At 33.8% G+C, this 15663-nt stretch overlaps 2 protein-coding genes across 2 annotated transcripts; one reads left to right on the top strand and one right to left on the bottom strand.

The window, feature by feature from the left end:
• Positions 1–9961: 9961 nt before the first annotated feature.
• LOC125810360 (uncharacterized) lies at positions 9962–10608 on the bottom strand. The gene is made up of 2 exons (XM_049489860.1): positions 10228–10608; positions 9962–10018 (listed from the first exon to the last, which is right to left on the bottom strand). Exons 1-2 carry the CDS (start codon positions 10606–10608, stop codon positions 9962–9964), a joined length of 438 nt encoding a protein of 145 aa, XP_049345817.1.
• A 1601-nt stretch (positions 10609–12209) lies between these two features.
• Positions 12210–12761, top strand: LOC125810361 (agamous-like MADS-box protein AGL62). The gene has a single exon (XM_049489861.1). It carries the CDS (start codon positions 12210–12212, stop codon positions 12759–12761), a length of 552 nt encoding a protein of 183 aa, XP_049345818.1.
• Positions 12762–15663: the final 2902 nt, after the last annotated feature.

Here is a 15663-nt window from a genome sequence, read left to right on the forward strand (position 1 = left end):
GTCCAATTAAAGTGGAGTCGTTTTGGGTATTTTAGGGGTACTATATAAGTTGTTTTAAGTCCAAATTCACCCAAAATAAGTCATTTATTCAAACACCCAAATAATTTCCAAAATCCTCTCCCTCACAATATTACTCTCACTAGAAATCTTCCATTGAAGAAGACCAAGAGCTTGGAGGCTAGGGCTCAAGAACTCATCTTCTCTACTTAAATTCATGTGGAAATCTTCAATCAAGGTATGGGGGTCTTGATTCATGGAAAGATTTCTTTCATGAAGCCCTAAAACTCTCAATTTCAAGTTAGTATATTCTTCAAAACCTAGGGTTTTCAATCTTTGTCATGGGTTCCTCCAAAAAACGATTTCAATGAGTTAATTGACTATTATTATGATTGAATTGTTGTTTATTGGTGATTTTACGATAAAGTTCCCCATGAACCCATGAATTTCTCCATGACCCAATTTCATGAATTGTGATGGGTGTATTGATGCAAAAGGAATACTATGAATTGTGGCTATGGTATGTTAGTCATTTAAATTAAGTTGTTATTCATGCCTATTGTAGTATTTCCAGGTGTGATTGTGAGACATGATTCATGACCTTTGAAGGGTAAATTATGAGGGTTTGTACATGTTGATGAAAATTGTGTATGAACTTATGATTCACTTAGAAAGTGAAGATCCTATGACTATTGTGTAAATTATGGTATTGTTGAAAAATCATTCTCCCCTTACCCTTACAGATGACCATGTATGAATTGTCTAGGATGATGATAATGTTGTTGTGTTGATTGAAAGGATATTCTCATGAAACACTAAGAACATAATGTGAAAGGTTTACTCACATGTGAATGCTGATTCTAAGGTTGAAAGTCCATTCTCACCTAATTGAATCTATGAGCTATTTTATGAGTTGTGTTGAATGAAGGGTAAGATGCTCCTTCACACATGTAAATGCAATTCAAGACTAATTATGTATAATTTGGGAAATAATGCTTAGCATCGAGTGGATATGAAAAGTGAGGTAGAGGCTTTCCTTTCAATTCAATAGGTTGGGTCATCTAAATTATTCTCATGAGATGGAAGCTCCTCCGCCAATACAATAGGTCGGGTTTCTAGAAGCAATCTCCCTATTCCAAAACTATGTGCCCACATAGGTCTTTAGCTAGTGGATCCACCTAAAAGCTAATACATTTAGTTCTACCTCAGGCAAATAGGACACCTTCTTTCCGTGTGGGGTTACACGACATCGGATTCCATGTAGCTCACGTGGTCTATGTCGGTTATGGCTATTTTCCCTACATGACAAGATTATGAATATGACACGGACTATACTCATGACTTCTTAATGAGCTTTACTTAGTATGAGTGGGGATATGAGACTTCACTTTTACATTGCACAAATAGACTTTGCAAGGGGTTATGGGGTGCTTTCTAATGCTATGAAAATGTATGCATGTATGTTGATGGATTGTTGCTAGGAATGACTTTCCTTATGTTCAAGTTAATATACATGACTATTTTCCTTGTCTATGACTATTGATTATGATGAGGTCTAAGGATGATATATGTGACTAAGGTGGCCTCAAAGGGGTACTTAGTATGGTTGGTATTATGGGATTCCAACCATACATTGCACAAGTATACCTCAGGGTTACTAAGGTAATGACTCTACTATGTTATGAGGATTTATGATGAATATGCTAGGACTTGTCTTCTACATTGAAAGTGCATGGTGATTCTCAAACTTGGCAAATGCATGCTTTTCAACTAAATTGTCCTTTTTAGCATGTTTTAAGGATTTTTATTGCATGGCTTCCATACTTAGTACATATTTGTGCTAACCCCTATTTCTTCTACATTTTTACAAAGTGTAGGTTCCGGCGTGTGAAGTGTACTTCCTTTCTTGACTAGGGCTTGAATTGTTTATCTCCAAGACTTATGGTGAGTCCTCATGGTTTGAGGACAATATGTCATTCACTTCTAGTTACTTTCTTATATTCTACTTGTCACGACCCGAGACTATACCCCGGAAGCGACACGACGTACTCGACCTTGAAGGGGTCTTATACAAGCCTCATAATATTCATTCAACATAGGTAATAGAAATAGTACGGAAGTAAAACTTTTTTATTCAAAAACCATATAATCTAATGACATTCATTTATAAAGCAGCGGAATACTAAAGTCTCACATGTCCATCTTAGACAAAACTTTAAACAAGATAGAGTCACGACCCCTTTACAATCGAAGTCTTAACAATGGTCTTAAAATATGAAAGAACTAGAAACATTAAAAGGGCTTAGATTGCTTATCTCCAAGACTTATGGTGAGTCCTCATGGTTCGAGGACAAGATGTCATTCACTTCTAGTTATTTTCTTATATTATACTTTTCACGACCCGAGACTATACCCCGGAAGCGACACGGCGTACTCGACCCCGAAGAGGTCTTATACAAGCCTCATAGCATTCATTCATCATAGGTTATAGAAATAGTACGGAAGTAAAACTTTTTATTCAAAAACCATATAATCTAAAGACATTCATTTATAAAGTAGTGGAATACTAAAGTCTCACTGGCCATCTTAGACAAAACTTTAAACAAGATAGATCATGGCCCTTTACAATCGAAGTCTTAACAATAGTCTTAAAATATGAAAGAACTAGAAACATTAAAAGTCCATGTCCTCGATCTATGAGGACATACCCAAAATGTCTTGGAGAACTCTATTCCAAGCTTGACTAGGAAGAATCAAATTGAGTGTCAATCCCTACACTTCATAAGAGTAAAGAAAATATGGGTTAACGCATAAAGTACTAAGTATGATAGCCATGCAAAAACACGCTTAAAAAGGACATCTTTGTTTAAAAGTCATGATATGTGCCATTTTAGTAAATCTTCATCAACATTGATAAAAGAGGCATAATATAAGTCACAACCAACATGCAAGTCACATTTTCACATTAGAACATAATCCACATATAAACCTTTACCTTTCACTTTATGCCTTCACCTTAAGTAACCCTCAAGCTATACTCTGTGTAATGTATGGATAACATCTCATACCACCATCCACACCAAAGTACCACCTTAAGGTCACCAAAAGTGAACTTACCATTCAACCTTTCCATCTTCACAAAATAAAACATATAAGAGACATAAACATTACATAAGTCACATCATCACATTAAGACCAACATCCAAGACAACTCTAAGTCATACTTATGCAATGTATGAGTAGCATCCCATACTACTACTCACACTAAGTACTCATTTTAAGTCACCATAGACAAGGCACATTCATATATAATAATTCATGACAAGGAAGTAACTCATAACACAATCCAAGTATAGCATGCATCTTTACATTTATGCATATAAGCATTTAACAGTCAACATTCTTCATTAGCTTCATTACATTAAGAGCACCTTCATTCATTAGACATTAGATTAACATCTCATAAATGTCATCATAAGAGACCATTCATTTCATTAACATTATAAGGAACACACCATAACCTCCCTCAAATGCCTACTTGTGCAATGCATAGATGACGTCTCATACCACCACCCACACTAAGTAGTATACCCTTAAGAAGACATAGTTCATTAACATTATTGTGGGGGTAAGCCTTAACCGACATAGACCATGTGAGCTTGACATGGAATCCCAGTGTCACTTTCACCGGATAAAGGAATTCCTACTTGCCTAAGGTAGGACCATCGTTTGTTTAACCTTAAGTGGATCCACTAGCTAGACCTATATGGGCACATAGTTTAAGGGATATAGAGATTGCTACTAGATACCCCGCCTCAACTCACAGATGAGCATCCATCTCAAGAGATTGCTACTAAGTACCCCGCCTCAACTCCTAGATGAGCACTCATCTCAAGCCATATCCTCTCAGTGCTTAGCATTATTCCCCACGGAGTACATTACATTCATGACTTTAGTTCATTATGGGATAAGGGATTGCTACTAGATACCCAACCTCAACTCCCGGATGAGCATCCATCCCAACCCAACATTTATTCATTCATTGGAAAACTCATAGATTCAAAGATGAGAATAGCCTTTCACCTAAGAACCACATTAATGTGAGAAAGTCCTTTCACAACAAGTCATTAACATTCATTTAAGTACAATAGAGAACAACCTTTCAAATAGTACTTCATCATCATTAACATTATCATTGGACTTCATTCATTTAGATCACACATACATGCTTCACATCATAATTATACAATAACCTCCACATATAGGGTACAAGGAATATATCCATCCATTCAATACCACAATATACATAGTAATTAAACACTTCCACCTTTCAAGTGGATCAATCATCTCTATCACAATTCTAATCCAACATGTAATTAGAACAACTTGACCTTCCAAGGCCATGATCAAGAGTCACCAACACACCCACACTTTACTTCAATTAAGGCATTTATAATGATACAATTCAACAATATAAATCAATCTAGACATAATCCATAAACATTCATTCATGATCAACAACCACTTCATAAGGTACAATTTAGAAATTGAGAGAATTCATGGGTTCATAGAGTATTTCCATAATAAATCATTAATTAAACACCAATACAATCATAATTTAACATTAGAAACCATTTGAAAACGTTTGATGAAAGAACCCATGAGATTGAGTAAAAACCTAGATTTTCATACTTTGAAACCACCTTTGAATTGGCTCCTTGAATGGAAAATTTGACAAGGATCAAGACTACCATACCTTTCTATTGATTCCCCACGAAAAGTGAAGAAGAAACACCTTGAAATCCCCAACCCTAGCTTGAACTTGACCTTGATCTCCAATGGAGTTTCTAGAGAGGACTTTTTGGAGGGGAAGGGTTTTGATTTGAGGTTTTGAAATAATGAGGTCTAATTAAGTTTTAATACTCTTAAAATATCCTAATATACTTAAAATAACCGTTCAAAGACTTATTAGGAGTTAGGGTGAATTTACCAATTCACCCCCACAATGACCGAGAAAAAAACCAGATTGCAGGCATGGTTCACGAAACCCCCATCCACGGTCCATGGATGGGATCACGGACCCTACTGTCCCTCCGTCATCTGGACTGTGGCTTGCATTTGGGTGCCATGACCTACGGAGGCCATTCACGGGGCGTGAATGGACCTACGGGGCGTGGTCCCCTTCCGCAGGTCACCAAGTTCTTGGCAATATTTTTGTTTCAAGGGGTCTTGGGGGTTAGGCTTAGGGTCCTCCTCAAGGATCCCTAGGGTGGTCCATGGGGAGTCGTACCTTGACGTTTAACCCCTAAACCCCTCAACCATGGCTCGGGACAACATCAAACCACCTCAAACCTCACTCCAAACTCAAACACACACAAGATAGGCTCTAGTTTCCCTTATTCATTTTTAGGGTCGTTACACTACTTTTGAGACTTTTTGATTGTAAAGGGTTGTGACCCTATTGACATTCTATTGTAGTAGATAGTTATGAGATAATGTCTAGATTTCTTTTGACTTTATAAAAAGAGACTTCGATTGTAAAATTTTAAATTCTGAATCATTTCTATTTTCTTATGTTTATGTATGCTAAGGAATTGTATGAGACCCCTTCGGGGTCAAGTACACCATGTTGTATCTAGGGGGTACCCCTGGGTCGTGACAATTACTATGGCAGCCTTACATACTTGGAGAACAAAGTTCTTGGCGGAATCGGTGAAAACTTGAAGAATGCACGGAACTCTAACTTTCTCCTCTTGGATCCTTGCTCTAAAACTTGGAAGCGTAAATGAAAGTAAAATGATTGATTAACATTGTTTAAAACCTTAACTAGGTGTAAAAATGTTATGGTTTAGTCTTAGAAGGGGTGGGAAAAAACTAAACTACCCCTCTTAAAAATTAGCGAAAACCTTCTATGGGTCCACCTACAGTTCTTGGTTTGATCAACAGACCGTAGATCCCATCAATGGAATTTATATTGAATTTAATGGCTCAAAATCTCATTCTACGGGTCCAATCTACGACGCGTAGAAGTTCCTACAACCCATAGAATGAATCCGTAGGATTTGGACACCAAAATCTGACTTCTAGTACGGGCGTCAGAATTTTGACGGCCTATAGAAAGGTTTCGTAGGAACTGACTCAGGAAACTCTACTGCGATCGTTTCTGGTAAAATGGTCATAACTTTTTACTCCAAACTCTAAAGAAGGAAAATTTGGTATCTTTAGAAAGAGGACCCAAAGCCCTTTAATTTGATAGGTTATTAGCCATCTAATTCATTATATTCTGAGAGATATGATTGTTTGAAGTTGACCTAAGTATAATCTTATTGAAAACTTAATCGATAAGGAAGCTTTCAACTAAACTTTGTGCTAGGGGTTTCTTGAGACCTTAATTCATCTTCAAATTTATTCTCACACTAAAGAATTGACCTTAACACTAAAGAATTGACCTCACATATTTTGAGTTGTCATTTTACTATGATTTATAGTACTTTTTACGTTATTTTCAAACACTATTTGATATAAAATAAGGGAGTCAACCAAATTTCATTATGGTTTTTAATTATGTTTTTTTAAAAATATCTCAAATTGTTACATTGTGATTTTAAGCTTCCTTTTTATGTAATTTTCAAATATAAAACAAATTAAAAATTAAAACGGAGAAAGTACTAAAGTTTTCAAGTCACTATATTTCTATATTAAAATGTTCAAATCTTTAAAACTCCACATATATGCACAAATTAATATAAGGAAGACAAAAGAAATTTTATATATATATAATATTTCTATATTAAAATGTTCAAATCTTTAAAACTCCACATATATGCACAAATTAATATAAGGAAGACAAAAGAAATTTTATATATATATATGAAAGCTCTTTCTAATAATACCACATATATATTTCATTTTTAATGTATGACTCCCTCCGTTTTGATTTATATGAACTTATTTTTTTATTTCATTTTAAAAAGAAATAACTTCTAAAATTTAATTTTTTTTATATATCATATTTAAGTTTACAAAATTAAAAAATATTTTGATATAATTTAAATTGATAGACCACAAAATTTAAATATATATATAAATTTAATTTTAATTTTGATTGATTTCCACCAAATATTATATTCGATATATAATTATTAAGAGCTAAACATAATTATAATTTATTTACTTTCATGTAACAAAAAGGTATCATTTCCGAACATATCCACTGGCTTAAGAGAAGGGTGAGACTCCAATTAATGGGAAAAATGATTTTTCAAATTTAAATTTACAAAAAGAATAAATTAATTTGGAGTGACTTATGCAAATTATGTGGGTTGTTAATATTTTGTATTGGTTAATGCTTGAGTTATAGTTTATTGGAGTTTTAATTTTCAGTTAGACCAGAAGGCAAGGAAAAATGAAATGGTATATCAAAGTAATGATGGGATCCACATGCATTAAAGCCAAGAACAAATGCTTGGGCCACATACATACAAAAGTGGATAAAAAAAGACATAATACATAAACATGCTCCTTAACTTGATGTCAATGGGCAACTATGATCTTTAATTTTGGATGTGCACAAGTAGACACTTGAACTTGTATAAAATTGAACAAATAGACACATTCGTCCTACATGGCACCCTAGATGAAAATTTTGTATCCTACGTGGCGTCCTACATATATTATGTCATGTAGGACACGTGTGCCTACTTGTTCAATTTTATACAAGTTTAAGTGTCTACTTGGATGGCATAGTTATCTGTTGCAACCAAGTTAAGGATCATGTTTATGTATTATGCCTAAAAAAATGATTTTTCATGTCCAACAAAAAGAAGGTACACCTAAGAAGCTCTGAAGTACCATCTTTTTAAGCATAAAAAGTTGAAAATACCATAAATATCCCTGGGGAAGTAGGCATGTTGACCATGACCTGCTTCCCTAAATATCCGGAGAAGTAGGCATGTTGACCATGACCGACTTCCCTAAATATCCCTGGGGAAGCAGGCATGTTGACCATGACCTACTTTCCTAGCCTATTCTATATTATAGTAATGTGTATTAATCACATTTTTCTTTTCATAAATGATAGATATATTTTTTGTTTGAGAAAGTGAAAAATTTGACTTAGTTACATAAAAGAAATGAAATGTTTTGGTATATAATTAATGGTCCATTAAATTATATTCATAATGATTAATCATTAATCAATAAACTTTATTTAGTATATTGAATAACTTACCTTTTTTTATTTGAATTTCAGATTTATTTATGTTACCATAAAACACAGATTCCGAATATCAATTCAACATAAATTTTCTACCATAAATTCAATATAAAGAATGGATTACTTTCCATAGCCATATTGACTTGAAATTAAATTACTATAGTGAATAAATTTTTAATTATTTCCAGCCCTACTAGAAAATGCAGATAACTAATAATCTAGTGTTTTATAAATGAATCATCTTCGGATAGTATCTTTTATCAAAGTCCTATGCAACAAAATGAAGATTTGAATTCATATTATTATGTGTGCTTTAGTTTCCTTTGATTTTGTTATTTTATCTCAATAATGGTACGTACTACATGTACTTTGGAATGATTTCTATTAAAAATATTTTATCTATTAAGTATTTTTTTTTCTCTTAATATTGTGTTATGAGTTTGAATATATGCACTCCAACGTACCGATTTCTCAATATGACGTAAAATATATTTGAAGCACTCCATGTCAATATTTATTTGAAAAAAATAAAATAAAGAGATATGCACGAATGGAAACAATTAAAGATGAAGCTATTTTTTCTTTTCAAAATAAAATGAAGCCCTCGACATGTGTATTATACATGAGCTATCCAACTACAAAATAAAGGTACCTTCTTGTGTCATTCAATTCGATTTTAGAACATGTATCAAATTTCCAAACCCTAAAAGAGCCATGAAAAAACTTACTATGCAGGGAGAAGGGTAAAATAAAAATGTAACTTTATGATGAATATATCCAATGATGTAAGAAAAAACCGAAGGTTAACCATACTCAAAGGCAATGAGGAATCACCCGAAAGTCAATATGATCCTAAGCCACGTTGGCTATGTGGTTTATGGGAAATGTGAGTTATCTGAACTATTTCCCGTATTGGTGCTCAATACTACTCTCAAAAAATATAACTCAATGCTCAAGTAAAAAATACTCCCTTTGGGTTGAGATAAGTTCTCATAAGGGCCTCTTTAAGAGGTAAATGCTCTGTAATAACTTTGTCTGAAAAACTGTGAAGAACTCTTCTACTTTTCTAGAAAATAGTTCTCTTTTTTCTCCATGTAAAAATGATACATTTGGGAATCATTAAGCTTCCTTAAACTCTACTAAAAAGTTATACTTTAAACTTTACTCTTGAACTCACTTTTAACTTCTCAAAATCAATTTAAGAAAAAATATTTGATCAAAAGATTCTCGACGAAAACACAGTAAATGAGGTTCATGTTGGAATATAAACATGAACAACTAAAAGATCTCAATGCATAATATATAAAAACTCATATTCAAGAATTTAGAACCTCGAAATCTATAATATAACTCATTTCAGGGATTCTCGAAACAAAGGGTATAACCCTAGATTAATCTTTTACTAACTGAATTTATATGTAGGGCGTGAGGACGAGCTGTAACACCTCAAAAAAATTTGAGCTAAGACTCGAACTATCCTTAGTTGTGAGTAGGATTTTATCGAGGTATTTAAATTTTCTTAGGTGTCAAGGTCGCAAGATGTAGCACCTCGAGTTCCAAAAAGAATTGAAGAGAAATTCATTCAAGTAATCTGTAAGTTCTTTTAAGTTTGGGGTCATCTTCAAATGACCATAAATTTTAGCATAAAATAAGTTAGGTGGCCCATGAGGTATCAAATCAGAGATCTTTGAGTCCTCTTTCCAACGCCACCGAATTTGCTAAAATCCAAGTTTTTTTTTATTAGAGCTTTCATTTATAACTAAAAACATGTACAATTTGAGTTCCAGCAGCCTGGACAAGCTGCTCCTACATACAACCAGCTAATTCACTAACATTTACAAGAAAAACAAGAATCTTATGAAATTCAACTAGGATAGTGTTACTCTCTCCAAACACTCCCTCCATGCTATACTATTTCTTCCTCTTATATGTATGTGTATCACTATATCCTTAATGATCACTTCAAAGAGGAAAAGTTTTTGTTGGAATCGAATAAAATTTCTAGTTTGCCACACCTTATGCACAGTCATTGCAAACAGACGACTAGTTATCTCAGCTTGACCTCCTCGTCTTCTAGCAACTTGGCTCATCCACTTCACCTCATTTTCCCAGTCTTGTAATTGTCTGTTATACCCCATCCATTGTAGCAACCTCCTCCATATCCTTCTAGTCACATCACATTCAAAGAATAAATGTGAGAATATTTCTAGGTGTTGCCCACAGAAGGCACAATCAGGGGGAACATTAATACCAAACTTTTGCAATCTCTCAACTGTTGCCAAACGTTTCTGTATTGCCAGCCACAAGATAAACTTGTATCTAGGATGTATATTTGGACGCAGAACAAGATGTTTCCAAGTCACTTTGGGATAAACGTGCAATAAGTTGACATACATTTTATGGATTGAAAATTTCCCTCTCTGCTGGACATTTCCAAGTTGTTGATGTATTGTTCCATGGCTTTGTAGTCGAGTGATAAATTGTTTTCTAGATTCCAATACCTTTCTCACCACCCAGGAAGCTGTTTTAGGGATTTGGACTTGGGTAATATCACCCTTCTTGATATAATAGTTGTGCATCCATTGAACCCAAAGACAGTCCTTTTTCTTGTTGATATCCCATAGTAGCTTTAGAATTGCAGCTGAGTTCCAAATGCATAATTCACTATATTTAGTCCACTTGCATCCCCTGGCAGGCACACATTAGACCAAGCCACTAAAGCTTTCTTGGACACTGTCACTTCACCTATCCATAAGAATGTTTTGCAAAGGTGCTCAACTGTCTTCATGACCTTCTTAGAAATGAGGAAAATCTGAGCCCAATAAGCTTGAACTCCAAACATCACTGCTTTTATAAGTTGCATTCTACCAGCATATGACAATAACTTGGCAGACCAACAAGTAATTTTAGATGTGATTTTCTCAATGGGGGGAAATTAAGCAGCAACAGTCAATTTCTTTGAAGAGAGAGGTACACCAAGATACCTAAAAGGTAGAGTACCCACACTGAACCCCAATGCTTCTACAATGTCTTGATTTGTTTGATCACTTACTCCAGCAATATATATGGGACTTTTATCAATATTAGCTTGTAATCTAGATGCCTTGGAAAACTTCATGAAGGCATCATACATTAATTTGATAAACACAATATCAGCCCTGCAATACATCAACAGATCATCAACAAAACAAATGTGTATGTTGTTCAGCTTTTCACATCTAGGATGATAGTTGAAATTCCCATTTAGAGCCAGTTGGTTAAGCTCTCTTCCCAGGTATTCCATAGCCAAGACAAAGAGATAAGGGGACATAGGGTCCCCTTGGTCTAATGCCCCTTTGTGCTGGAAAAAGGGGCAGTGAGTCCACCATTCATTAACAAGGAATAAGAGACAGTAGACACACAAGTCATAATCCAGTTCACAAATTTAGCTTCTCTAAAAATCCCCATTTCAAAGTGCTAAAATCCAAGTTCGTATGAGAGTGATATGACTATTTGAGTGCAACCTCTTTAGATAGGGCCTTTTCACCTGAACAAAGGAGGGGGTATTTTAGTCTTTCCTTACACCCACTTAGTCTAAGCGTGAATTACATCCAAGTGAAAAATCAGATTTAGTTACATAAAAAAATTGAAATATTTTAGTATATAATTAAGGGTCCATTAAATTATATTCATAATGATTAATCATTAATTAATAAATTTTATTTAGTATACTCAACAACTTACCTTTTTTATTTGAATTTCAGATTTATTTATGTAACCATAAAACACAGATTCTGAATATCAATTCAATATAAATTTTCTACCATAAATTCAATATACAGAATAGATTACCTTCCATAGTAATATTTACTTGAAATTAAATGGATTACTTTCCATAGCAATATTGACTTGAAATTAAATGAATATATTTTTAATGTGTGTATAAATACTCATGATATTTTATTTATTTTTAACTCACATTGCTTGAAAACAATTGATCAATAGCATTCTAGCTAGTATGGCGGATAAGAAAACAAAAGGACGCCAAAAAATTCCACTAGAAAAAATAAAAAAAGAAGCTGATCTGAAAGTCGCATTTTCCAAACGTTGTTCGACCTTATATACAAAGGCAAGTAAGATCGTAAGAGATTGTAACGTCGATATTGGAATAGTTTTATCTTCTCCAAGTGGTAAGAACCAATATTCGTTTGTTCACCCAACTACTGATGTAGTCATTGATCGATTTGTGAACCCCACAATGGAATTAGATCTGGGTACGAGACTCGTTGCTGAAAATGCAAGGAACATTGCAATTCAGAACAACATCAGGCTGAATGAACTAGATGCAAGAGAAGCAGTTGCAAAGGAAAAAATGCGTTCTTTAGAACAAATGGACAAGACTAGAGATAAATGTTGGTGGGAGTCTGTTGACCAAATCAATGCAGAGAATATAACCACATTTGAAACTACATTAAATTCGATCGAGGGTATCTTAACCGATCAATTGAAGAAGCTAGAAATTGAAACATCGTCATCCGTACAGGCCACACTAGAAAATGAAGATAACTAATCTAGTGTTTTATAAATGAATTATCTTCGGATAGTACCTTTTATCGAAGTCCTATGCAACAAAATGAAGATTTAAATTCATATTATTATATGTGCTTTAGTTTCCTTTGATTTTGTTATTTTATTTCAATAATGGTATGTACTACATGTACTCTGGAATGATTTCTATCAAAAATATTTTATCTATTAGTATTTGTTTTCTCTTAATAGTGTGTTATGAGTTTGAATATATATATGCATTTCAACATACCAATTTCTCAATATGACGTAAAATATATTTGAAGCACTCCATGTCAATACTTATTTGAAAAAATAAAAGAAAGCGATATGCACGAATGGAAATAATTAAAGATGAAGCTATTTTTTCTTTTCAAAATAAAATGAAGCCCTCGACATGTGTATTATACATGAGCTATCAAACTATAAATAAGCATACCTTCTTGTATTATTCAATTCGATTTTAGAACATGTATCAAATTTTCCAACCCTAAAAGAGCCATGAAAAAACTTACTATACAGGGATAAGGCTAAAATTAAAATGCAAATTTATGGTGAATATATTCAATGATGTAGGAAAAAAATATAAGGTTAACCTTGTTAAAGGCAGTGAGAAGTCGCTCGAAAGTCGATGTGATCCTGGGAAATGTAAGTTGTCTGAACTCTTCTTCATATTGATGCTCAATACTACTCCCAAAATATATAACTCAATGCTTAAGTAAAAATACTCCCTCTGGGTTGAGATAAGTTCTCAAAAGGATCTTTTTAACAGGTAAATGCTCTGTAATAACTCCATCTTAAAAAGTGTGAAGAATTCTTATACTTTTCTGAAAAATAGTGCTCTTTTTTCTCCATGTGAAAATGATACATTTGGGAATCATTTAGCTCCCTTAAATTCTACTAAAAAGTTGTACTTTAAACTTTACTCTTGAACTCACTTTTAACTTCTCAAAATCAATTTAAGAAAAAAAAAATTGATCAAAAGATTCTCTATGGAAACTCAGTAAATGAGGTTTATATGGAAATATAAACATGAACAACAACTCAAAGATCTCAATGCATAATATATAGCAACTCATATTCAAGAATTTAGAACTCAGAATCAATAATATAACTCATCTCAGAATTCTCAAAACTAAGGGTCTAACCCTACATTAATCATTTACTGACAGAGTTCAGATGTAGGGCGTGAGGACGAACTCAGTCCATCGCTATGAGTAGTCTTACATACCTGGAAGAACAATGTTCTTTGAGAAACTTGAATACAATCTTGGAAAATGAAGTAAGGAGAAGAGTCTTGAATTGAAAACCTTAGGTATCTTGAAGAGAATCTTGAACTTGGAGCCTTTAGATTTTGGGAAATTGGAGAAATCCCTTTCTTGGAGTTCATAATTTTTGGAAGGAGGAGAATTAGAGATTTTGAGATTTTTTATATGTATAATGATGATATTAGGTTATAAGATGGACTTAGGGAGGTTAACTGAGGATAAAAGGTCAAAAACACCCTTTTGGGAACGTAAGAAGACCATAAAAATCAAAGAAAATGACCTTTAAATGAATCCCGTCTACCAAGTCAGCGATATGGAGGTCCCCTCGCAAAAATATTCGATGGTTCATCGAATGGGGCTTTAGATCTCAAAAATAGACAAAGACTTATGGTTTTCAGGACATCTCAGCGAGCAAATTCGGCGATTCGCCAATCCATTCGATGAGTCGCCAAATGAATAGGTATCCTCGCTACATTTCCAGCTTGTATATGTTCCAGTAAAACAATCATAACATTTTACTTTGAACTCAAAATAAAGCAAACTTGGTGATGTTAGAAAGAAGAATCATAGACCTTTAATTTGATAAGTCATGGGCCACCTAACACTTTATATGCGAAGAGATATGATTGTTTAAAGTTGACCTTTATATGAACTCATACGAGAACTTAGCCGATATGAATGCTTTAAACTTGACTTGGTGTTTGAGGTCCCTTATGACCTTATATCACTTTAGATACCCTTGATACACTTGGTAAAGGACCTTAAAATACATGAGCAAGTAGAACATCACCCGATTCAAGCTCATATACTTACGGCGAATGATTCAGATTTGGAATAGAGTTGCAAGGTGTTACAAAATAATTCGGGTCTTAGCTTAAAAAAATTGGGGTGTTACAGGAAGTTGTGGGGGGGGGGGGAGGTGAGTGTAGATAGAAGATAGTAAATGACTAATTTTTTTGTATTTTTTAATTCAGTGTGAAATTTAAAATTAGGTTAATCATATGAACTCATATATTAAGTCATTTCAAATTGTTTTAATGGAGAAAGGCCTATAATGCCCTTAAATCCACCTTATGATTTACAGTCATTATAAATAAGGGTATTTTTAGCCAAGAAGATGACATTGGGAGTATTTGGGGGCCAAAAGGTGGATGGATGATAGTTTTGTACCAATTCAAATAGTTGAGAGGCATTTTAAACCTTTTTTTGTTTATTCTTCTTACCACTTTCCAATGAGAAAACAAACAAGGTGTGCAAAAAAAATTCCTAATCCACTCTAAGCTCGAGAACAATGAAGATGGGGATTTAGCACAAAAAAAGTTAAAACCCAATGATAATTCCGGTCTAGGCTCATCTGGATTCGCCCCCAAGGAGCTAGAAGTTACATTCATAGTTCTTCAATAATTTCTTGGTGCCCACATAGTCTAGGTTTTCTTAACTGAGTAGTTATACTTATATCTACTTGTATAATATTCTGTAGATTATTAAAAACTTCATGCATAGGCCTTCGGACATGGAGTCTAGATTGTTGAATGTGTGGTTAAATTATGGTTTAGGCTGATGATGGACTTGATTAGTTTTGTTTGCATTATGATGTTTTTTGAGTGTTACCTAGGAAGAAAATTGTGGGTAATCAGA

The sequence above is a fragment of the Solanum verrucosum genome, unplaced genomic scaffold (genome assembly GCF_900185275.1).
Source record: "Solanum verrucosum unplaced genomic scaffold, falcon-dt-bn FXZP01000038.1, whole genome shotgun sequence".
NCBI classification, from domain to species: domain Eukaryota; kingdom Viridiplantae; phylum Streptophyta; class Magnoliopsida; order Solanales; family Solanaceae; genus Solanum; species Solanum verrucosum.